The sequence below is a fragment of the Bidens hawaiensis genome, unplaced genomic scaffold (genome assembly GCF_021521415.1).
Source record: "Bidens hawaiensis isolate Kalapana, Puna unplaced genomic scaffold, B.hawaiensis_p1.1 tig00031731_1, whole genome shotgun sequence".
In the NCBI taxonomy this organism is placed as follows: Eukaryota; Viridiplantae; Streptophyta; class Magnoliopsida; order Asterales; family Asteraceae; genus Bidens; species Bidens hawaiensis.
Genome location: NW_027495353.1, coordinates 36,294 through 61,562, shown reverse-complemented (window position 1 = coordinate 61,562; position 25,269 = coordinate 36,294). Strand labels below are relative to the sequence as shown.

At 38.1% G+C, this 25,269-nt stretch overlaps 2 protein-coding genes across 2 annotated transcripts; one reads left to right on the top strand and one right to left on the bottom strand.

The window, feature by feature from the left end:
• Positions 1-16,987: 16,987 nt before the first annotated feature.
• Positions 16,988-17,353, bottom strand: LOC143582426 (uncharacterized). The gene has a single exon (XM_077064994.1). The coding sequence runs from the start codon at positions 17,351-17,353 to the stop codon at positions 16,988-16,990; it is 366 nt and encodes a 121-aa protein (XP_076921109.1).
• Positions 17,354-23,829: 6,476 nt separating this feature from the next.
• On the top strand, positions 23,830-25,025 carry LOC143582423 (uncharacterized). Its single transcript, XM_077064991.1, has one exon. The coding sequence runs from the start codon at positions 23,888-23,890 to the stop codon at positions 24,965-24,967; it is 1,080 nt and encodes a 359-aa protein (XP_076921106.1). The 5' UTR covers positions 23,830-23,887; the 3' UTR covers positions 24,968-25,025.
• Positions 25,026-25,269: the final 244 nt, after the last annotated feature.

Here is a 25,269-nt window from a genome sequence, read left to right as displayed (position 1 = left end):
AATAATTAAAAAAAATGTATAGATTATAAATTTTAAAAATACACAAATATTTATCGATTCAAGATTTAAAAAAACACAAAAATGTTACTATATAATAGTTATTTATTTTTAAAGAACAAACTATTGTATAATAATATTTGTGAACCCACCCATATAAAATAGTAGGAAAAAGAAAACTCACCAAACTTCTTTCTCATCTATTTACCTGCCAAAAACAACAAACCTTCTTCCTTCTACTTCATATATTTAATAATGGTATAGTTAGAAACAAAGAGAAAGAAAAAAAATAGTTTTAAATTAGTCAACCATAAAACCTTGGAGGAATACTACCTTTGGCGGCGATGTTTACCGCACACCTGTGGAGGGTACTAGAGCTCCAACCCTTGCACTAGAGGTGTTCAAAAAACCGGTTATAGAACCGGTTTGGTCGGTTTAACCGAAAACCGGTTAATAGAAAAACCGGTTATTAAAAAACCGGTTAGACCGGTTATTGAACCGCCGGTTAGTACTTCGGTTACTCATTCGTGGACAAAAACCGGTTATTGAACCGGTTAGTAAAAAAACCGGTTAAATTTAAAAACCGGTTATTAAAAAACCGGTTAACCTAAAAACCGGTTAACCGGTTAACGGTCAAAAATCGGTTAACCTAAAAACCGGTTAACCTTTAGGTTTACCGGTTTTTGACCGTTATAAAACGGCCATATGACCGTTTGGGTCATTTTTTGCCCGTTTTTTCTTGATTTCTAACCGTTTTTTTTAACATTTTACCCCCACAAACAACTATATATAGTTTAAGTTGGGTAGGTTAGCTCACACTCGATTATACAACTCTACTAGCTCTAAACGTTTATTTCATACGCGATTATTTTGTTATCTCACACTCAATTATACCACATTACCACTCCATACGCTCTTATTTCGTAGTCGTTTATTTCATACTCGTACTCGTTTATTTCATACTCGATTATACGCTCTTATTATCATGGCCTCCCAAAGTGCTGCTTCATCCGTCAACATGGGTGCCTCGAACACAGACATAACGGTCGTTCGGATCATCCCCACGAAACGAAACCAAGATGTGTGGCAACATTTCGACCTATGCGAACTGTCTAACGGTCGCCAAAAAGCTCGATGCAAGCACTGTTTGAAGTTCTATGCCAAAGATGCAAACTCCACTTTAAAAGCGCATATACAACAGCGCTTTTGCAAGGCCTTGAAGGACGAAGCGGGAAGTAGTTCGCAGCCGGAGATGACGAATCAAGGAGGGGTGTTTACGTACGACGTTGAAGCGGTACGTCAACAGTTTTCAAACTTTGTGATTCAACAAACACTTCCTTTCAACCACTTCGACAACCCTCAATTCACGGAGATGATGCAAAACTATGTTCAACCACGCTACCAACACGTAAGTCGTTCGACCCTTAGAAGAGATTGTCTTAAAGCATGGAAAAACGCTAAATCCGAACTAATTTCATACTTTTCAAACTTACAAACTGGTGTAAACTTAACAACGGATGTTTGGACGGTACCTCATGGTTCGCCCGACTCATACATTTGTGTGACGGCTCATTGGGTTGACCCCGAGTCGTGGCAAATGATGAAACGAACCGTTGCGTTTCAATTGTTTGATTACCCGCACACGGGTAGAAATATTTTTCAAATCTTGGATAAAGTCATTCGACAATACAAAATTGAAGATAAAATCTTTTCAATTTCGTTTGATAACGCGTCCAACAATACGGCCGCGGTTGGCCATTTAAAATTAAAGTATAAACCTATTTGTGATGGAGCGTTTTTTCATAGCCGATGCATTGCACATATTATCAACTTGGCCGTTCAAGATGGGTTAAACGTGATCGAAACGCAAAGAAACAGTTTTAAAAGAATGTTACGAGATTTTTTTAGCAACAATAAAACATTTTCAAGATACAAAAAATTTTGTGTAGAAGCTAATTGTCAATGGTTGGGGCCAAATTGGGATTGTCCAACAAGATGGAACTCGACTTGTAATATGTTTGAGAAAGCCATCCAACAAAAAGAATCATTAATTGCGTTTCATCAAATTTTGTCAAGTAGGGGTAAATGTGCACCATATGATCCTAGAAACTGGTTATTGATTGAGATCGTTACGGAGGTCCTTCAAATTTTTAAATCTTGCACAACTAGTTTATCTGGGGTTTACTATCCAACAAGCCCCATTGCTTTACCAAAAATTGCTGTCATGTGCACAAAGTTGAGTGAACTTGATTGTAGGGGTGCACCTTATTTTGATATGGGTGTAAAAATGAAAGAAAAATTTAGAAAATATTTTCAACAACTACCCGCTGTTTTGACATGTGCTGCTGCGTTAAACCCTTGCATCAATGTTGGTGGTGTTGAAGCTTTAATAGAAAAAATTTGTGATGAGCTTGGGTTAAACGATGATCAAAACCCCTATTATAGCCAAACTTTAAAGAATGCTTTCAACACCACCTTGTCAAACATGTATGATGTCTACCTTACAAAATACGGGTCGTCTTCCCAAATTCATGACTCGTTAAGAGCTGTTGCCCAATCCCAATCCCAAGCCGACCTTGAAATGGGGATGTACTACATGATTTGGGAAGACGCCGGTAAACGTCAAAGGGTAAACACCCCAAGCAGTGAACTTGGAAGGTATGGTGGTACCAACTTTGTGAAACACATGACTCCGGATGAATTTAGAAGTCTTGATTTGCTGGCTTGGTGGAGAGGTAAGGAGGATGAGTTTCCGATCCTCGCCGCCATGGCCAAAGATTTACTAACGGTCCAAGCTTCCACGGTAGCTTCGGAGTCTGCTTTTTCTGTTTCTGGCAGGGTTATATCGATTAGGAGGACTCGACTCACTGCACCAGCTATAGAGATGTCGATTTGCTACAAGGATTACTTGGACTCTTTAGATAGGGCACAACATCAACGCTCACTCGAGGGGGAAATGGAGTATGAAGCGGGCTTGTATGAAGACGAGGTCAATGAAGGACACACTCAACCAATGACCGATGAAGAAGCCGCGTACGACGATTACCTAAGAAATAGCTCGGGATCGGGTAGCGAAGAAAATTAGTTAAAGAAACAGCAAACATGGAGGCAAATCATGAGTAAGAAACAGCAAGTTGTTCATGTAATCGTGTCTAAGCATTCTTTTTCCTAATATGTGCTCTTATTTACTTGTTGATTTGGATTTTTCTAATTTAGTTAAAGAAACAGCAAACATGGAGGCAAATCATGAACAAACTGCGATTGGGAACAACAGGAGCATCTGCTAGTTCACGATTTAATGTTTGTATTTTTGAGTTAAATCATGAACAACAGTTCTTGGCAGAGATTTCTTCAGTGTTAATGATTTAATGTTTGTATTTTTGAGTTACGAATATGCGATAACGATTTAATGTTTGTATTTTTAATGTAAAAACTATAAATGAAAGTTATGTGTTTTTAATCTTTGGTTTGTTGAAAACACATTCACCAACACACACTCATACTCATCTTCCAAGCAAAGAACCCTAACAACGAAAGCAAAGAATGGCTTCGGTCAGTCCGTTTTGCCTTGTAGTTACCGGTTTGCCTTGTAGTTAACGGTTTGTTTATACTGTGAAAAAATAATGGTCTTCATTAAGTACAAAATATAAAAAACAAATATTCGTATTTGAAACCGCGAAATTTAAAAAAAAAAAAAAAAAAAAAAAAAACCGGTTAATAAAAAAACCGGTTTATTAACCGGTTCTAACCGGTTTCTAAACCGGTCCTAACCGGTTAGACCGGTTAGGGTTTTGACAGAAAAAAACCGGTTATTAACCGGTCCGGTTATTAACCGAACCGGTTTTTTTCCGGGCCAAAAAAACCGGTCCGGTTAATAACCGAACCGGTTTTTTTAAAAAAACCGGTTTGTGCACCTCTACCTTGCACCCTGAGTGGTGGGTCGGCTTGAAGTTCTAGCGTCTCGGTTTTAACGTTTTGATAGTTTATGCCCATTATCTTTTCAAATTGACATCTAAGACAAAAAGAATTTATGTACGTAACTATAATAAACAAGTAAGAAAAATCTAAAATATAAAAGACACTTATTATACAAACTTTATGAAAGATTTTGAACATATAGATATAAAGTTAACATACTGGGTAATGTAAGATTAACACGTTATAAATTTTCAACTGTTAAAAAACATAGAGAAGTAATTTCATGTTTTCATTTATTTTTAAAACGCTATTAACTTTTTTATATAACATTACCTTTTAGTAAAAAAAAATAATATACCATAAAATTGATTATTATATATTCTTTAATTTGAGTAACTACTTTTGCTTTAGTTTTGCTTTAGTTTATTTAAAAGAAATTATCATTTCTTTCAAAAATCTCAATCACAAAAAAGTACTTTCATGTTTCCATATTTTTTTATAACATAATTAACTTTCTTATATAACATTATTTTTTAATAAAGAATAATATACAATAAAATTGATTATTATACAACAACAACAAATGTACCCACAAAATCTCACCAATAGCAAAAACTATTAATAGGGTATGAGGAAGGTGTGATGTAGGCAGACCTTAACTCTATCTATGAGGATAGAAAGGCTGCTCAAAAGTGACCTTCGGCTCCAAAGCTTGCAACATACAAATACACATGTACCAATAACAAAACGTATAGTGATAAAGTGGCGTAGTCAAATACCAGCAACTATGAAATCATAGAATCCAAATAGACATACCAAGAAAATAACAAGTATAAACAAAATCCCTTAAAAGTTAGAAGAGTCTATGTCCATACGCTGAAGCTAAGACACAAAAGTGGCATTCTCTAAAAGTTCGTAACCTTAATCCTACGTCTTCATGAAGTCCTGTCGTGGACCATGTCCTCAGAGAGGTGTAACTCCAGCAAATCCTTCCTAATCCGCTCCTCCCAAGTCAATTTGGGTCTGCCTCTACTCCTTCTTACTTCTATATTGAGGGTTTCCACTGCTCTAACTGACGCTGTTACATGTCTTCTCTTCACATGTCCATACCATCTCAATCTCCCTCTATTTTGTCACTTATACTAACAACTCCTAGTTGTTCCCTAAAAACCACATTTGTTATTCGGTCCAACCTTGTGTGCCCACACATCCACCTCAGCATCCTCATCTCTGCCACCTCCATCTTACGCGCTTGTGTTTTGTTGATGGCCCAACAGTCTGTCCAGTATAACAATGCAGGTCTAACCGCGATCCTGTAATATTTCCCTTTAATAGTTGGGAACCTACTATCACACAAAACCCCCGTAGCTGATCTCCACCTACACCAGCACGCCTGAATGCGATGGGTTACGTCACTTTCTATCTCCATGTTTTTGTACAAACGATCCTAGGAATTTGAACTTAGTAGCTTGTTGAACCACTTGAACCCCTATGGTGATCTGAGAGTCTCCGTCGTCTCCAGGACCACTAAAATCACAATGTAGATACTCTATCTTCGAGCGACTAATTCTTAATCCTTTGTCCTCTAGCGTTGCATGCCATTGTTCTAACCTCGCATTGAGGCTATGTATTGTTTCATCAACTAGCATAATGTCATCTGCAAAAATCATGCACCATGGGACCCTCTCCTGAATCAACTTTGACAATTCATCCATGAGGATCGCAAATAGAAAGAGGCTCAATACTGACCCTTGGTGGAGTCCTACCTCCACGGGGAAGAAATTATGCACCATGGGACTCTCTCCTGAATCGACTTTGACAATTCATCCATGAGGATCGCAAATAGAAAAGGCTCAATACTATAAGTCTTCTTCTTCTTCTTCCTCCTCCTCCTGCTCCTCCTCCTCCTCCTACTCCTCCTATTATTATTATTATTGTTGTTGTTGTTGTTGTTGTTGTTGTTATTATTATTATAGGGTTAAGGAAACCAGAGGGAAAACACCTGGTTGGTCGAAAAAAAAAGGTGATGCCGGAGTTGTCGGAAAAACGAAAATTGCCGAAAAAAGGATAGATCGGAAGAAAGGTTCAAGTGGGTTGTAGGTTTCTTTATTGTGACCGATGGAATGGAATGTTTTGGTTTGGTTTGCGTAAAGCGGGAGAGGGGTTTAGTAGGTTCCACCGGCCGGCGAGTGGTGGTGGCAAGTGAGAGGCTCGTCGCCCTCCTTTGCCTCGATCGCCGACCCTTACCAAATCTCTCGACTTGACCGAACCCTCCTTATCAATAACAACTTTGATCGATGTCTCGAATCTTTGGTCTCCTTAATAATTTTTTGAACTTGGCTCTGATACCGGTTCTAGTAATCAGAGGTGCGTAATAAACAGGAACACATAAACAATATTTGGCTAACACCCAAACTTTATTGATCAAGAAATCTGACTCAAAAACTTGTGTAAGGCCCCGTTACCGGTGCCCTACATTGGACGTTGGATTTACTCATAAGCACAGTTCTAAATATCAGAGTTAAATAAACTTTCGCGGAATATTAAAACTTCAAAGAACAATTCAAGTCATTACATAAACTTGTCTCAGTTAACATATTTTGTCTTTCAAACATAAACAGCATTTAAATAAAACGTCGCATGTCTTCGGAGACCAGCTTCTTATTCTTCCACCATGTGTCCTCCTCAAGCTAGCTGTCTCATCCTACACCCATGCGTGCATACTAAAAGTCAGCTACGCTGAGTGAGTTCTAGTTAATCAAATAACATACAATACTTATACCTACGCATCCGTAGATGCATATTATATACTAAACCTGCTTATCTTACTTTCATACATACATGAGTATATACCTTCTCCTTCCTTTCATTATTTCTTTACATACTTTACATCTATTCATACTTTAAATACTTATATGTTTTAAAGACCATTACGCCCTACTGCCTCGAGTATTATTAGGGCTCGGTCCCTTTTCTGCCTCGAATATTATTAGGATCCGGTCCCTTTATACCTTGAGTATTATTAGGGCTTGGACCCTTTTATGCCTCGAATATTATTAGGGTCGGTCCCTTTTCTGCCTCGAGTATTATCAGGGCTCGGTCCCTTTCTTCTGTAACTTTCCATACCTTTGTATTTGTTAATAATATACATATATCATCCATACATTGTATATAACATTCATATCTTAATTATAACCCTGACAATACATGCAATATCCGAAGATCGTTCATGTACTGACAAGCAATCATTCATATCTTTCACATACACACATATGGAGTATGCACACAGCCCCGAAAACATAACAAGGAATGGGGCTAGAAACTCACCTGAACTCGGTTACGTTCACCGTTAATGGTTATTCCTTTCTTTAGCTGTGCGCAACTAACTGTATAACAATTACACGTATCAGTTAACTATCACTACCCATATCATATTTCTAGTTTATTATAACCCTCAACGAACGGGAGTCCGAGGGCAGCAACCCTGGCAGTGGGGTTCTAGGGGCGGCCCCTAGCAGGGTCTAAGGGGTAGAGCCCCTGGCTGGGGTCGAGCTGCCAGGTCAGCTTGGAAAAATTTTATTTCCATTAACTATCTTAACACATTTTTCATTAGAATTCTAATTTATGTTTTTATTTGCTAAGTCAAAAAGTTCGAGGGCTTCTTTGTAATTATTCCATTTTATCCTAAGTCCAGGGACCTTTCTATCATTCTTTCAAAGTTTAATTCGTTATCCATTTCCTTAACGAATGGGGCTCATTCGTTACTTCTTGACGACTAGACTGTATAACGAATTGAACCTTTATAACGAAATGGTCTGTATAACGAATTGAACCTTTATACGAACTGGTTTGTATAACGAACTAGTTTATATAACGAACTGGCGGTTCATTCGTCAGTTCTCCGTTAACGAATTACTTAACGAACTGCTTCTAATTCGTTATCTCCTCTTAACGAATGGGCATAACGAATTGCTTGTTAATTCGTTATGTCTCCGTTAACGAACTAGGGTTAGGTCAGAGAATGCCAGAATATTCCCTGACATTCTCTTAACCTCGTACACCTTTTCCGGCGCCGTCATCGCCGGAAAACCGGGATCTCGCCGGAAAAGAGAGATCTCAGTTATTTTCCACCGTTTTTCGTCCCGTTTGATCCAGATCTAAGCTAGGGTGACCCCTAAGCTCATCTTTTGATCGGTTTATACCCGATTCCACCCGGATCTCGTGACTTTAACGGCTTAAGGGTGTCGGCTCGTCGTTTCGCGACTGAATCTAGCCGGTTTGGATCCATACAATATCACACTATCATTACCTCGGGTCGGGATCGATTCTTCTTCTTGGTTTCGGTTTAGAGAAAAGGGAGAAAGAGAGAAAGAGCTTAAGTGTGTGTTTTGGGTGGTGTAAGGAATGGATGAGAATGAATTAATTAATGGTAATTATGGTATTTATGTCATGGGCTTAAGCCCATGGTCTTTTCCTTCTTTTCTTATTAACCCAAGTCCATTACCCATATTACTTAACCCAACACAAGCCCGACTCCTAATAACTCATATTTTATTTTATTAACCGAAACAAAAAAAACAGGATGTTACAAGTCTTCCCTCCTTAAAGAGGTTTCGTCCCCGAAACCTAACAATTACTGAAACAAATATGGATAAAACTTGTGCATCCCTTCTACAACTTCCCAAGTGGCATCCAATCCCTTACGATGCTTCCATATCACTTTCACCAATGGGATAACTTTATGACGAAGCTGCTTTTTCCTTGCGGTCAGCGATCTCTACAGGCTGCTCTATATAGTTTAACTGTTCATCAATCTCAATGTCTACTAATGGTACATGCGACGTGTCATCGGCTAGACAATTTCTCATATGAGAAACATGAAAGGTAGAATGAATTTCTTCTAACTCCTCGGGTAAATCTAGCTTGTAAGTCACTTCACCCACACAAACTACGATCTTAAACGGTCCAATGTATCTTAGACTCAACTTTCCTCTCTTCCTAAAACGAATAATTCCTTTCCAAGGCGATACCTTGAGCATCACATTGTCACCAACTTTAAACTCGATTGGTCTTCGCCGCTTATCAGCATAGGACTTCTGACGATCTTGGGCAGCTTTCATCCTTGCCTTGATATGCTCGAACTTTGAAGAGGTTTCTTGCACAACCTCTAGACTTCCTAGCTCCTTCTGACCAATCTCCCCCCAACGTACCGGAGTTCTACAACGTCTTCCATACAACATCTCAAACGGTGGCATACCAATACTTGAATGGTAGTTGTTGTTATAGGAGAACTCTGCCAGGTGCCGATGATCATCCCAACTTCCTCCAAAGTCTATAACACAAGCACGTAGCATATCCTCAAGGGTTTGGATCGTCCTTTCATACTGTCCATCTGTTTGAGGATGATATGCCGTACTGAAGTTCAATCTTGTTCCCATAACTTCATGGAACTTATTCCAGAATCTTGAAGTAAAACGAGTATCTCTATCAGACACAATCGACAGTGGCACTCCGTGCTTAGTTACAACCTCTTTTATGAGCAAGCTTGCTAACGTTTCTGACGAGATAGCCTCTCGTATAGGCAGAAAGTGAGCACTCTTGGTCAAACGGTTCACTATCACCCAGATGGTATCATGATGCTTAGCTGTACGAGGTAGCTTAGTTATGAAATCCATGGTGATGTGTTCCCATTTCCATTCAGGTATCTCCAACGGTTGCATCTTTCCATAAGGCTTTTGGTGCTCTGATTCTACCTGTAAGTAAGTTAAGCACTTACTGATATAATCTACCACATCATTCTTCATCCCTGGCCACCAGTAGTCTCTTTTCAAATCTTGGTACATCTTCGTGGTTCTTGGATGAATTGAATACCTTGACTTATGAGCTTCATCTAAGATTCGACCTCTAAGACCTCCATGACGTGGAATCCACATACGGTCAAATCTAGTCTTAACACCATGCATGTTTTCCATCAACTCGTCCTGCTGACCGAAAATCCTTTCCTTCTTCACTAGCCCCTCGTCTACCAGCACCTCTAACTGCACTTTGATGATTTCTTCAAAAAGACTTGAATTCATAATCAATTGATATGACTTCACTGTTGCAATGACTTCTTCATTCTTACGGCTTAGCGCATCGACGACCACGTTAGCTTTACCAGGGTAGTACTTAATATCACAATCGTAATCCTTTATCAACTCTAACCATCTTCTCTGCCTCATGTTTAGCTCTATCTGTTCGAAGAAGTATTTCAAACTTTTATGATCTGTGTAAATGGTACACTTAGTACCATACAGATAATGTCTCCATATCTTGAGAGCATGCACTACTGCTGCTAGCTCTAAGTCATGCGTCGGATAAGTACTTTCGTGAACTTTCAACTGTCTGGACGCATACGCTATCACCTTCCCTCGTTGCATTAGCACGCAACCTAACCCACGATTCGAGGCATCAGTACAAACCACCAAATCCTCGTTACCATCGGATAGAGAAAGGATTGGAGCTTGTGTGAGTCTTTTCATCAATTCATCAAAAGCTTCTTCCTGAAACTTACCCCAACTGAATACTATCGACTTTCGGGTCATACTGGTAAACGGTGCAGTTATCTTGGAGAAGCCTTCGATGAATCTCCTATAATAGCCAGCCAACCCTAAGAAGCTTCGTATATCAGTCGGGTTCCTCGGAGTCTTCCAATTCGTTATCGCCTCAATCTTAGTTGGGTCCATGGTAATCCTTTCAGGATTAATCACGTGACCTAGAAATTGCACCTCTCATAACCAAAAAGCGCACTTCGAAAACTTAGCGTTCAACTTTTCTTTCTTCAGAGTCTCCAATACCTCTATCAGAAGCATGATCCGACTCGTTCTTTGAATAGATCAATATATCATCAATGAAGACGATCACTGAATTATCCAACATCGGCCGACACACCCTATTCATCATGTCCATAAATGTTGCGGGAGCATTCATTAGACCGAATGACATCACGAGGAACTCGTAGGGTCCATACCGTGTCCGAAACGCTGTTTTGGGGATGTCTGCTTCTTTCACTTTCAGCTGATGATAGCCAGATCTAAGATCTATTCGTGAGAACCAACTTGAACCTTGTAGTTGGTCAAACAGATCATCAATCCTTGGCAAAGGATATCTATTCTTTACCGTAAGCTTGTTTAACTCGCTATAGTCTATGCACATTCTCATACTTCCATCCTTCTTCTTCACAAATAACACTGATGCGCACCACGAGGAAACACTTGGTCTAATAAAACCCTTGTCGAGGAGTTCTTGCAGTTGGGACATCAGTTCTTTCATCTCGGACGGCGCAAAACGGTAGGGCGCTTTCGCGACGGGCTGGGCTCCTGGTATTAAGTCTATCTAGAATTCTATCTCTCGCTCTGGTGGCAACCCCGGAAGATCCTCTGGGAATACATCTGGGTAGTCGTGCACGATATGCACATCCTTCATTTCTTTCGTCTCAGCCGTAGCGTTGACAACATACATCAGGTAAGCACCGCACCCTCGTTTTAACAAACCTTCGGCTTTTATCATCGAAATGATATTAAGCCCAGAACTTTCCTTTTCACCATAAACCGTCACCGCACTACCATCCAAGGACTTTAACCTTATTATCCTATTCTTACACATTATCTGAGTTCATACTCAGACAACCAATCCATTACCAAAACCACATCGAACCCTCCTAAGGTCATCACATACAGGGTAACAGGGAACTCACGTCCCTCTAACTCTATCTTACAATCCTTAACCATTTTCATTAATTTAACCGAAGTGTAATTAGCAGTTTCTACTATAAAAGTTTCAAACACTCGGCAACATTTCATTTTAGCTAATTTACTAAATGGTGTGGCTACGAAACTTTTGTTCGCGCTTGAATCAAATAATACGGAAACGAAAATATCGTTTACTAGAAACGTACCGGTCACGACATCTAAAATCTGCTTGGCTTGCACTTGGGTCAGCATTTAAGCTCTGGTCCTTAGCCTAGCTTGTTCCGCATCCTTATTCCCACATCCTCCAACTTCACCCTCGGTGCACTCCCTAGCAAAGTGACCTGTCTTACCGCATTTGTAACATGCGAACTTTGCGGTACAATCTGGAGCATAATGCCCCACCTTCCCGCACTTGTAAGAAGCATTCGTACCAAACTTGCACTCCCCAGCATGACTCTTTCCACACTTATAACAAACGTCCGAACCCTTACCCCACATGCACTCACCACCGTGCACCTTGCCACAAGTCTTGCACAGCTTCTTCTCCCAAACTCTTGGCTGCTTGTTCTTAGGGATCCACATTTGAGTACCGGGTCGTTTAGCAGGAGCGACCCATTTCTTATCCTTCTTCTCTTCCGCCACCACAACATCTGTCGAAAAGTCGTCGTAAACCATTTCTGCGAGCCCTACAGCTGAATCAAAGGTACCAGGTCTACTAGCCTTGACCAAGACGTGAACATTCTGCGGCGGTCCTTTCACATAGCACTTGATCCTCTTGGCCTCAGTGTTAACCATATCAGGCACCAACCTAGACATTCGGTTGAATTCAGTAGTATACTCTCGGTGTGTCATCTTTCCCGCTTTCAAGTTAAGGAACTTCATCTCCGCCCTCTCAACTTCGGCGTCAGCACAGAACCTTTTCATCACCAACTCTTTCAGGTCATTCCACCTCATCGCCTTAATCTTATCCCGACTCTTCCTCTGCTTTACACTTTCCCACCAATACATAGCTTCATCACCAAACGACTGAGTGCCATAACCCACTGCTTGGTCGGGACGGCACTCGCTAATGCGGATAACCTTGTCCGTCGCGGTTATCCATTGAAGGGTGGCGATTGTGTCTCCTAAACCAGTAAGCTTCGGCGGGTCGCAACCTTTGAATGACTTGTAGTTACACCAACCTCGGCCTCTCTTTCTGTCATCAACCTTCCCCGATCGAACTTCGAGCGAGTCACCATTCTCTCCTTCGTCATCTGTCTTACTCGTTTCCCCAGACATCTCAACAGTTCTTACATGACTTTCAGCAGATTTTTATGGATTCAAGTTCTTCACACCAGCGACTACAGCTTGAGCAATGGCTACTTGAACTGCAGGGTCAAGTTGATACCCTTCGTTGTTGCTCGGGTTTCAACCAGCTGCACTTCCTTCTTCCTCAGTGTTAGTGGCTTTTCTTACAGAAGGTTCTCGGACAATGCGTGGTCTACCACGCCGTTCCGTTCAACCTCCTCGCTCAACGGTCTTCCTTGCTCCAGCCATTCGTATTCTATAAGGAAATACAAACATCATCACTCAAGGAACTATTTAGTACAAGGATAGTAAGTCTAACAGGTAATAATAGTGGCCAGCTGTGATTAGCTGATCACGTTGCTTTCCGTGTCCTATACACTTCCCTTTATGAGTCTATTTGTGCTAAGTTCTACTTTTAAATAGTTGATCAATCAGATAATCAATTAATCCTATCCCTAACATTCACATATTCTTTCTCTAGCAATTAAGCTAACATTAACATACATTATTTAATCATACATTTACCTTTACTAAGCTTGCTTGAGTGATACATGGCTATCTTGAACTGGCATCTTCTTTCCTTTCTTACTTTAATCTCATTCTCTGTTCGAGTCTAAGCATGTAGGATGCTTAATTCTCTCGAACTTTGCTCTGATAACTAATGTAGAACCCACAATGGACAACACAATATACACAATGAATAATAATAAATAGTTAATGAATAACTTTACCACAATACAAGCACACAGTGACTAGCTATACGTAATGAGCAACACCCACATACAGTGACAATGTTCAACAAGATGTGAACGATGGTGAAGCTAAACAAACACTCAATGGCTGACAAAATGTACGTATTACTATAATAAGAATAATAATAATAATAATTATTGTTATAATAATAATTATAATAATAATTTTAATAATAATATTAATATTAGTATTAACAGTGAGGTCATTAATATTATTATTACTATAAGTCTTCTTCTTCCTCCTCCTCCTCCTCCTCCTCCTCCTCCTACTCCTCATCTTCCTCTTCCTCTTATTATTATTATTATTATTATTATTATTATTATTATTATTATTATTACTATTATCATTATTATTATAAGGTTAAGGAAACCAGAGAGAAAACACCTGGTTGGTCGGAAAAAAAAATATGTGCCGCCGGAGTTGTCGGAAAAAAGAAAATTGTCTAAGGCCCCATTACCGGTGCCCTACATTGGACGTTGGATTTACTCATAAACACAGTTCTAAATATCAGAGTTAAATAAACTTTCGCGGAATATTAAAACTTCAAAGAACATTTCAAGTCATTACAAAAACTCATCTCAATTAACATCTTTTGTCTTTCAAACATAAACATCATTTAAATAAAAAATTGCAGGTCTTCGGATGCCAGCTTCTTATTCTTCCACCATGTGTCCTCCTCAAGCTAGTTGTCCCATTCTACCTTGAGTATTATTAGGGCTCGGTCCCTTTTCTGCCTCGAATATTATTTGGGTCCGATCCCTTTTCTGCCTCGAGTACTATCAAGGCTCGGTCCCTTTCTTCTGTACCTTGTCATACCTTTGTATTTGTTAATAATATACATATATCATCCATACATTGTAGATAACATTCATATCTTAATCATAACCCTAACAATACATGCAATATCCGAAGATCGTTCATGCACCGACAAGCAATCATTCATATCTTTCACATACACATATATGGTTTACACTTATCACATAAGATAAATGTATTAACTAATCACATCGAGTATGCACACAGCCCCGAAAACATAACAAGGAATGGGGCTAGAAACTCACCTGAACTCGTTTACGTTCATCGTTAACGGTTACTCCTTTTCTTTAGCTATGCACGACCAACTGTATAACAATTACACGTATAAATTAACTCTCACTACCCATATCGTATTTCTAGTTTATTATAACCCTCTACGAACGGTGGTACGAGGGCAGCGCCCCAGGCAGCGGGGTTCTAGGGGCGGCCCCTATCAGGGTCCAATGGGTAGAGCCCCTGGCTGGGATCGAGCTGCCAGGTCAGTTTGAAAATTTTTATTTTTATTAAAATAGAGAAAAAGAGAAAGAGCTTAAGTGTGTGTTTTAGGTGGTGTAAGGAATGGATGAGAATGAATTAATTAATGGTAATTATGGTATTTATGTCATGGGCTTAAGCCCATTGTCTTTTCCTTCTTTTCTTATTAACCCAAGTCCATTACCCATATTACTTAACCCAACACAAGTCCGACTCCTAATAACTCATATTTTATTTTATTAACCGAAACGAAAAAACGGATATTACAACTTGATACCTAAGACATTACCAATTATAATTACAATACAATTAGGAAACATAACCACTATGACCTACTTGTCAATATTGGTCCTTCAAGCTCACAAACTTGTGACTTGGAGTCCGAATTGCGTCCAACATTTCGTAGAGATGGAGGGAGTAGAAGGTTGAAGGTGAGGTAGAGTTCAGTAGATAAAATTGATTACTATATTTCATTTTATTTGAGTAACTAGTATTGCTTTAGTTTATTTGAAAGAATCTGATTATTATATTTCCTTTAATTTGAGTAACTAGTATTGCCTTAGTAGATAAAAAATAGCTTTAAATTGGTCAACCATAAAACCTTTGGGGAATACTACCTTTGGCGGCGGTGTTAACCGCAATCCTGTGGAGGGTACCAGAGCTCCACCCCTTGTACCATGAGTGGTGGGTCGGCTTGAAGGTTTAGCGTATTGGTTTTAACGTTTTGATAGTTTATGCCCACTATCTTTTCAAATTGACATCTAAGACAGAAAAAGAATTCATATACGTAACTATAATAAACAAGTAAAAAAATCTATATATAAAAGACATTTATTATACAAATTTTATGAAAGATTTTGAACATCTAGATATAAAGTCAAGATACTGGGTAATGTAAGATTAACACGTTATAAATTTTCAACCGTTAAAAACATAGAGAAGTAATTTCATGTTTCTATTTATTTTCAAAACGCTATTAACTTTTTTTTATAACATTACTTTTTAGTAAAAAACAATAAATATACCATAAAATTGATTATTATATTTCCTTTAATTTGAGTAACTACTATTGCTTTAGTTTATTTAAAAGAAATTATCATTTCTTTCAAAAATCCCAAAATGTTGTGCACAAAGAAGTAATATCATGTTTCTATATTTTTTAAAACATTATTAACTTTCTTATATAAAATTATATTTTAGTAAAAAATAATATACCATAAAATTGATTATTATACAACAACAACAAACGTACCCACAAAATCCCATCAATAACAAAAACTATTAGTAGGGTATGGGTAAGGTGTGATGAAAGCAGACCTTACCTCTATCTATGAGGATAGAGAGGCTGCTTCAAAAGAGATATTCGGCTCCAAAGCATGCAACATACAAATACACATGTACCAATAACAAAACATATAGTGGTAAAGTGGCGTAGCCAAATACTAGCACCTATGAAATCATAGAATCCAAATAGACATACCAACAAAAGAACAAGCATAAACAAAATCCCCTAAAATTTAGAAGAGTCTATGTCCATACGCTGAAGCTAAGACACAAAAGTGGCATTCTCTAAAAGTCTGTAACCTTAATCCTACGTCTCCATGAAGTCCTGTCGTGGACCATGTCCTCAGAGAGGTGTAACTCTAGCAAATCCTGCCTAATCCGCTCCTCCCAAGTCTATTTGGGTCTGCCTCTACTCCTCCTTCCTTCTACATTGAGGGTTTCCACTGCTCTAACTAGCGTTGTTACCTGTCTTCTCTTCACATGTCCATACCATCTCAATCTCCCTCTATTTTGTCACTTATACAACTCCTAATTGTTCCCAAAAAACATCATTTGTTATTCGGTCCAACCTTGTGTGCCCACACGTCCACCTTAGCATCCTCATCTCCGCCATCTCCATCTTACGCGCTTGTGTTTTCTTGATGGCCAAACAGTATGTCCCGTATAACAAAGCAGGTCTAACCGGGATCCTGTAATATTTTCCCTTTAACTTATTTGGGAACCTCCTATCACAAAACCCCCGTAGTTGTTCTCCACCTACACCAGCCCGCCTGAATGCGATGGGTTACGTCATTATCGATTTCCCCATCTTTTTGTACAAACGATCCTTGGCATTTGAACTTAGTATCTTGTGGAACCACTTGACCCCCTATGGTGATCTGAGAGTCCCCGTCGTCTCCAGGACCACTGAAATCACAATGTAGATACTCTGTCTTCGAGCGACTAATTCTTAATTCTTTGTCCTCTAGCGCAGCACGCCATTCTTCTAACCTCGCATTGAGTTTATGTATAGTTTCAGCAACTAGCACAATGTCATCTGCGAAAATCATGCACCATGGGACCCTCTCCTGAATCGACTTTAACAACTCATCCATGATGATCGCAAATAGAAAGGGGCTCAATGCTGACCCTTGGTGGAGTCCTACCTCCACGGGGAAGAAATTAGTATCCCCACAGGTGCTCGAACTATAGTTTTTGTCCGATCATACATATCTCTGAATGTCTACATACCTCCTAGGAAGCCCTCCACTCTCTAAACTATCCCATATCAGAGTACGTGGTACACTGTCATATGCCTTTTCAAGATCGATAAAGACCATATGTAGATCTCGCTTCTTCTCCCTATAGTTTTCCATTAATCTCCTTAATATGTGAATTGCTACCGTGATTGATATTCCTTGCATGAAACCAAATTGGTTTACCTACCTTAATCTGATTTTCTCTTTGAATTCTCGTCTTGATTACTCTTTCCCATAATTTCATAGTATGACTTAGCAACTTAATCCCTCTATAACTCCCACAACATTGGGCGTCTCCTTTCTTCTTGAATACCGGCACTATGAAACTACTTCTCCACCTACACAAGCCCACCTAAATGCATATTTAAAAAATAATCACTTTGAAACTCGATAATTCATGTATCACCATGACTTTTCGAAGTTTCCATTATAAATCGTATTAATAAATGCATATTTAAATAAAATAATCAATTTGAAACTCGACAATTCATGTATCACCATGACTTTTCGAAGTTTCAATATTAAACCGTAATAATAAATAATGAAAACGAGTTGAAATTCGACTATTCTTGTATAACAACACACACAAAAATCAAAATACGTAATCAAATTGAACCAAATGCTGGGTATTCGTGTATCACAACGACTTGACAGTCTTTCAGTTAAAACACATTGTAAAACATCAGAATCACACGTCGCATGAACCACCATGACTTGTGTGACATCCTTAGGAGTTTAACCATATTCCTATTCACAAAGAGGATATGATCACGTTTGAAATCTTAAAATTGTTTCATATGGCGTTGAAGGTGGTATGCATTGGCTTAATAGGTTTCACACCCTTTCTAAACTCTCCAGGTAAGCAACCGGGTCCGCGTCTGGTTGGGATTTATGCACATTGCTTATCCTTAGGTTTCAATGACCTTGGTGTCAAGAGTTTGGAAAACAAGCACGTCCCCCTTACAGTTTACTACATACCCGCCACGTAGAACCATCTTTAAGAAGAAAAAATGTGGGAAAACCCATAGAAAATCGATTGTTGAAAATTCTTTGCTTTAGGCATGCGCCTTGGACTAGTGTGTGATGTTTGTGTACATGAGGCAAAGTATAACAACATTTGTGTACATGAGGCATAAACAAATTAATAATAACCAAATAAGGTGCATTGAACAATCAAATAGGGCCCACATAATTTCTAATCATGCAACCGTAAATAAATAAAAATAAGCTATAACAAATTAGGACACTACGTCTAATGCCCTATGTTATAGTCACGGATCTGATACCAATCTGTAACACCCCGGCTAAAGCAGAAACGCCTGAGTGTGATGTACAGATTGCTTAAAACACATGTGACACTATTAAGTGACAATATTATCATTAATTAATTTAAACATCAAGTACACAAGTTTGTAACAAGAAATACAAGAAAAATACAAAAAAAAATACAAGAACAATTAACAAGTTGTCAATTTATCAATATAACCTAAGTTCTAGTGTCTTCTTCTTGTGTCAACTTCGAATAGATGTACCTGCAGCATATATATATATAATGTCAACTAAATGAATAGTTGGTGAGTTCACACAAGTTTGATATAAATACATAAAAATCATACAATTTCATGAACAAGTGTAAATGAGCAAGTAAAGTCCTTTCCAGTTGGGATTGTGCACCAACGTACTCAGATAAGCGCAAGTAAGGTCCTTTCCAGTTGGGATTGTGCACCAACGTACTCAGATAATGAGGCCATTTTTCACTCATAACAACAAATGTCTTGAGCACAAAGGGTGCGTATGATCATACTTAATGAAGAAACCATGAGCACGTAATATTTGAGCATGTAAGCAAATAAACACACAAGTCCATGTAACGAATTGTAGTTTGTAAATAATGAATAAACAAAATTGTAATTTGGATAGGATTTATATGCTACCCCCAAAAGTAGTAAAAGAGTAAAAAAGAGGTGTGAGAAACTCACCTTTGAGATTAAAGCTAAACTTGGAATGACAACCGAAAGCACGTTAAAGAAAATGATCGATCGAACCTCATGAACTATAAATACAAAAAATATAATAATTAAAGTCTAACTAACGGGATTGTAAAGTTTAAAAAATACTAAATCAAATGAATAAAATAATAAGTTAAAATAAGGAAAAGATCAAAAAGGAATATGAAATACAAAATCAGTTTTGGGACAGGAAACTGTTCTGTTTTGTTTAAGGTATTTAAAATATCAAATAATTTTATTTTAAAGCAAAACTTTCCAGTCTACTAAATTAGAATGTTTTGAACAACTTTCATTCAGAACAGTTTTACAAATGCGTAACCTAAATAGGCCAAAACAGCCATGTATATCAGAGGGTACTAATCTGCGCATTGTTTATAATATATTGATTACGAATTCATACAAATGAATTAAAATGCGTAAAAATAGTTTTTAGAACCGTATATAAATTAAGTATATCATAGAGTCTAGTATTTCACTTTTTCAGTTTGTTATGAACAAGATATGCCTATTTCTTTGACAGTTATATCTAATGCCGAAACTGAAATATTTCTAGAAGCAATATTTTAACGATTTCGAAAAGGATTTTGATGAAATAAAATTATGGACTTTTTTGGATAATTTATATAAAATTTAGGAGCATATATCATCAAAAATCCTTGGGTCCTTTGAATAAAAAAAATAAATACTCAAAAAAAAAATAAATAAAGATGTAAGAACGTTTCAAGTATGACCTTGGTGTAATCGATTATCTCCTTATGTTCTTTGTCTCATCCACCCTATACACCATGGTGTATGGATTATGTGGATTCCTAGACATGATTGTGTTATGGTCATGTGACCATTTGATTAACTAGTATGAATAAGAATTAAAATAAATAGAAATAAGATGAAGAAGACTTGAATAATTAAAATCCTACCTATGAAATGGAAAAAATAATCTCTTGAACTTGTCAAAGAGTGGTGTAAAGAATGAAAGGGGTGGGAGTGAGTTCTTATTTATACTAAAATGAGAAGGTTACTCTTAAGAATATTTTAATAAAAAAAATTGATTAGAAGAGTACTTTGGGGGAGGAGGTTTGACCAAAACTTAAATGGTGTAAGAAGATATTTTTCATCTTTTAAAAAATAAATAACTTTAGGTAAAAATAAATGTGACATAACTAAATTAAAAGGCTGTACTTTGATTATACATCAATAATGTTAATTATTTGATATTTGAATAAAGATATCATGAGTGTTATAATTTATATATATATATATATATTAGTAATGATTAATATTATTAAATAACTTTAGGAAAGAAAAAACTATTACATACGAAATATGTAACATATGAGTATATGTATAATTAACCGAATCACATCGAAAAATTAAAATGGGCCGGGTTTTCGGGTTTGAAAATTAACAAATGTTACAGACTTACAGTAAGACTTGTCCATCCTCTCCTTTTATAAACTTAAGTGTTCCTAAATCATGTTTTCTACACTTTCTGGCTTTGGCAATCTTAAACATAGCATGTTCCCCCTCCTTTGTTTCTAGACTTTCATGCATTTGCTTATAGGCCATGTTCTTTGCATCCATCACCGCCTTCTTTGCCTCCCTCTTGGCCTTTTTGTATATCCCCCTCAGTTGTAGTCTCTCTTCTTCGCCTGTGCACCTTAGAAGATCCCTAAAACTCTCTTGCTTATCCCCTATTTTGATCTGCACCTCGCACTCCACCACCAGGACTCCTTACGCCCGCAGGACCTACCAGTCGTAATCCATAGGGTGTCCTTCGCTACTTGGGTAATGGTCGTTGCCATAGTTTCCCACATCAGGTTTGCATCTTCTCCTAGCCGAGTCGGTGTTACTAAAACGATCTTATCTTTGAGCTCTTTAATTTTGTTCCCCTTTAAATTCCCCCACCGGATCCTAGGTAGAAATCTCCTCTCCCCTACAATCAATTTATGTCTGAGGATTGTATCTGGCACGAGTAAATGGTGTTGAGCCGTTGTTGTCTCCCGTGGTATAACCTTGCAGTCCTGCCACCATCTTCGATATTCTCGTCTTGTTAGGAGGTAGTCGATTTGTTTGTGATGTCCCCCACAACAAAAAGTTATCAAATGAGAGTCTCTCTTCCTAAAGAACGAGTTTAGAATGATCAAGTCATGGGCCATCGAAAATTCTAGGAGATCCCTACCATAGTCATTTCTAACCCCAAAGCCAAAGGCCCCATGAACCGACTGAAATCCAGCACTGTCCTTACCAATGTGGCCATTAAAATCACCTCCTATAAAAATTTTCTCCTCTCTAGGTATGGCCCTCACTATTTGTCTAAACAATCCCAAAACTCTCTCTTCTCCTGGTCCCCCAATCCAGCTTGTGGCGCGTATGTGACCACTGTCACTACATCCTCACCTAAAACTAATCTCAACGCCATAATTCTATCATTGTATCTAATCACCTCAACCACATTCTTATGTACTTCCAACGCCACCATAAATCTACCCCATTTTTGGCTCCATCCGACCCCGAATACAATAGCTTATACCCATTGCGCTCATCCCCTCTTTACCCCCTTCCACCTAGTCTTTTGATGACACGCTATTTGTACTCTACGTCTTTTAAGTGCATCTACTACCTCCAATAATTTACCATTAAGAGTACCTACATTTCAAGAGGCTACTCGCAAACTATACCCCCTTTCTTTTCCCTTGGCTACACCTCTCGTCCTTGGACACGATATCAAGGAAAAGTCATAACTTCTAATGTCTATGGTTGCAACTAGTCACAAGATAGCTTAAAATCACACAAGTATCTAATAATTTGATCAGATAACTAATGTAGAACCCACAATGGACAGCACAATATAGACAATGAATAATAATAATAATTAATTAATGAATAACGCTACCACAATGCAAGCACACAATGACTAGCTATACGTAATGAGCAACACCCACATACAGTGACAATGTTCAACAAGATGTGAACGATGGTGAAGCTAAACAAACACTCAATGGCTGACAAAAGACGTTGTAACATTCAATAAATAAGAAAGGTTGAAATGCTATCAAAATTGGACATGACAAATAAAAAGCATTGTTAAAGAAACAATAATCGATTCGATTTACTCGAAAGGTTCTAAATTTGAAGTTAAAATGTTTGAAGGAGTTAAAAGAGGAAGAGGATAATAATAACGTTAGAGAAAAGGAAAGTATAGTCTACTCCGCAGTCCATGATATGATCACGCGTGTCTAAATGTAATTGGAATTGGACCGTGACTAAAGTAATCATCATCGCACAGCTCCATCTGAACTGAACAGAACAGTAGTAAATAAAATGAATCCTTTTTCTTTAGCAGTATCCATATCAATCATACGGATCTATTTATTCAATTCCCACTGATAATGAGATTTAATTAATTTCTTCTACTACGGCTATGTGAGCTAATTAGCTGAGTTGGGTTCAAAGAAAGTAGGAGGGTTAATAGTTTGATCTGTTTAGTTTTTTAAATGTTTTGCAAGTTGATCTAGTTTGTATTAACTTTATTTTTAGTTTCAGTATTGATTTATTTTAGGGGTCATTGTAAAGAATTATGAATAATCAGAAAAAAGTCCATCTTAAATTCTGTTTTCCTATTGTATGGGTTCTTAATGTGATTATAGAAATTTTGACTCACTGACCTCTCTATACAAGTTTATAGTCACAATTTGATTTTGCAATTTTAAAAAGTATTTGTCGGTCTTGATTTTTTCAAGATAGAATGGAAATTAACATTTGTATTAATTTTGATGTTAATTTCTAATTTCAGCCTCTCATGAAGGATGGTGTGGATGTACTAGTAATATCATCATCCCTAATTGATTTTTTTTTCATACTTAACTCGTTGCATTTAAAACTTCCATAAGCGTCATACTTCGTGCTTTATTAATTTTTTTTATCTTCGATACTACGCTTTAGTTTTAGCAACAGATCTTCCCGGTAACGAAGAGTTTTACAATGAGTAGGCTCTCCGATGGTCGCGGCAATTAGCTCTATGCTACAAAAGTAAGCCTCTCCTTTGTATGTATATGAGAGAAAGGGTGAGAGTTTCGTTACTAATGCCAATTGTTGTCACGGCCAGCGGCGAGTTTGTTCTTTGGAAAAAACTTTGTTACCTGGAAAGGACTACCATTGAAATTAAAACGTAGAAACTAAATAAAATTTTTTTAATAAAATGCAAAGTGTGATACTTATAGAAGTTTTGAACGCTAACGCGTTACGTGTTAAGTTCAAAGTAAAGTATAATGATATTACACCATCCCCCGCGTCACATCAATAGAACAACAGCCGATGAGAGTATCTATTGTTTTGCATTGCAGATCATAAGCTGTCAGCCAGTATCGCCTACTTCAACAGGATGTACTCACGGCGGTGTGTCACTAGACGAGTAATCACTAAATACACATTGCTTATAATAATTATCCTCGTCACACTTTCGTTTCTATCCGTCTTCAACCACACCCAAAACATCACTTCATTCTTCCGCCCACTTTGGGACACACCACCCCCTCCATTCGAGTACATCCCACACTATTATGCCGAAAACACCACCATCAACAACCTATGCAACCTGCACGGATGGTCCTTAACCACCGAACCACGAAACGTCTATGATGCGATCCTATTCAACAATGAGCTAGACTTGCTTGAGATCAGATGGCGTGAGTTGTACCCTTACGTCACCAAATTCATTATTCTCGAATCAAACATGACATTCTCTGGCATGCCCAAGCCTCTCACCTTTTACTTGAACCGTGCCTGTTTTGCTTTCGCCGAGGATAAAGTCGTTTACGGTCAGCTCCCTCTTCAACTGCCCGTTGACCCAGTTGACCCGTTTCTAATAGAATCACATCACCGGAGCATTATGAACGAGCTGATCCGACGGTCTGGAATCTCTGACGGTGATCTTCTGATCGTTTCCGATACCGACGAGATCCCAAGTTCCCACACCATTAAGCTTCTTCAGTCGTGTGACGGCTTGCCAACTGTTTTGCATCTTGAAATGAGGAACTATGTATACTCGTTCGAGTTCCCGGTCGATTACAACAGCTGGCGGGCCACAGCGCATATATATAGCCGGTGGACAAGCTACCGCCACTCCCGCCAGACGGATACTATTCTTTCCGATGCAGGGTGGCATTGCAGCTTTTGTTTCCGGCATTTGAGTGAGTTTGTGACCAAGATGACGGCGTACAGTCATGCAGATCGAGTGAAGAAAAAGGATTATTTGGATTATACGAGGATTCAGAGGAAGATTTGTCGTGGGGATGATCTTTATGATATGTTACCGGAGGAATATAGTTTTAAGAGTTTGATTGGAAAGATGGGGTCAGTACCTCGGTCGGCTTCTGCAGTTCATCTTCCTGCGTACGTGATAGAAAACGCAGAAAGGTTTAAGTTTCTTCTTCCTGGCGGTTGTCAACGTTCACTGGAGTAAAACATAACGTGTATGCAGACCAGGTTTTCTATAGCAACAAGGTTATGAGTTTAAAGTTATATGTAAATTACGTTTATTGAAATTCTTGTATTCTGTTTATACTGTTGAGGTTTTATAGAATGTTCTTTAAGACAAAATAAGAAATGTTTTTTAGGTTAAGTTTAGTTAGTTTTGTAAAAAATGTAGCTGTTATTTACATCTGAGTTTGATATAGTTAATTTGGACAAAATAAGAAATGTAGCTGTTATTTACATCTGAGTATATTATACACTCATTTCCAAATATATTTGAGACCTATTATT

Coding starts and splice junctions, on each gene's coding strand:
- LOC143582426 (XM_077064994.1), bottom strand. CDS start 17,353: ATGGATGAGTTGTTAAAGTCGATTCAGGAGAGGGTCCCATGGTGCATG.
- LOC143582423 (XM_077064991.1), top strand. CDS start 23,888: ATGTACTCACGGCGGTGTGTCACTAGACGAGTAATCACTAAATACACA.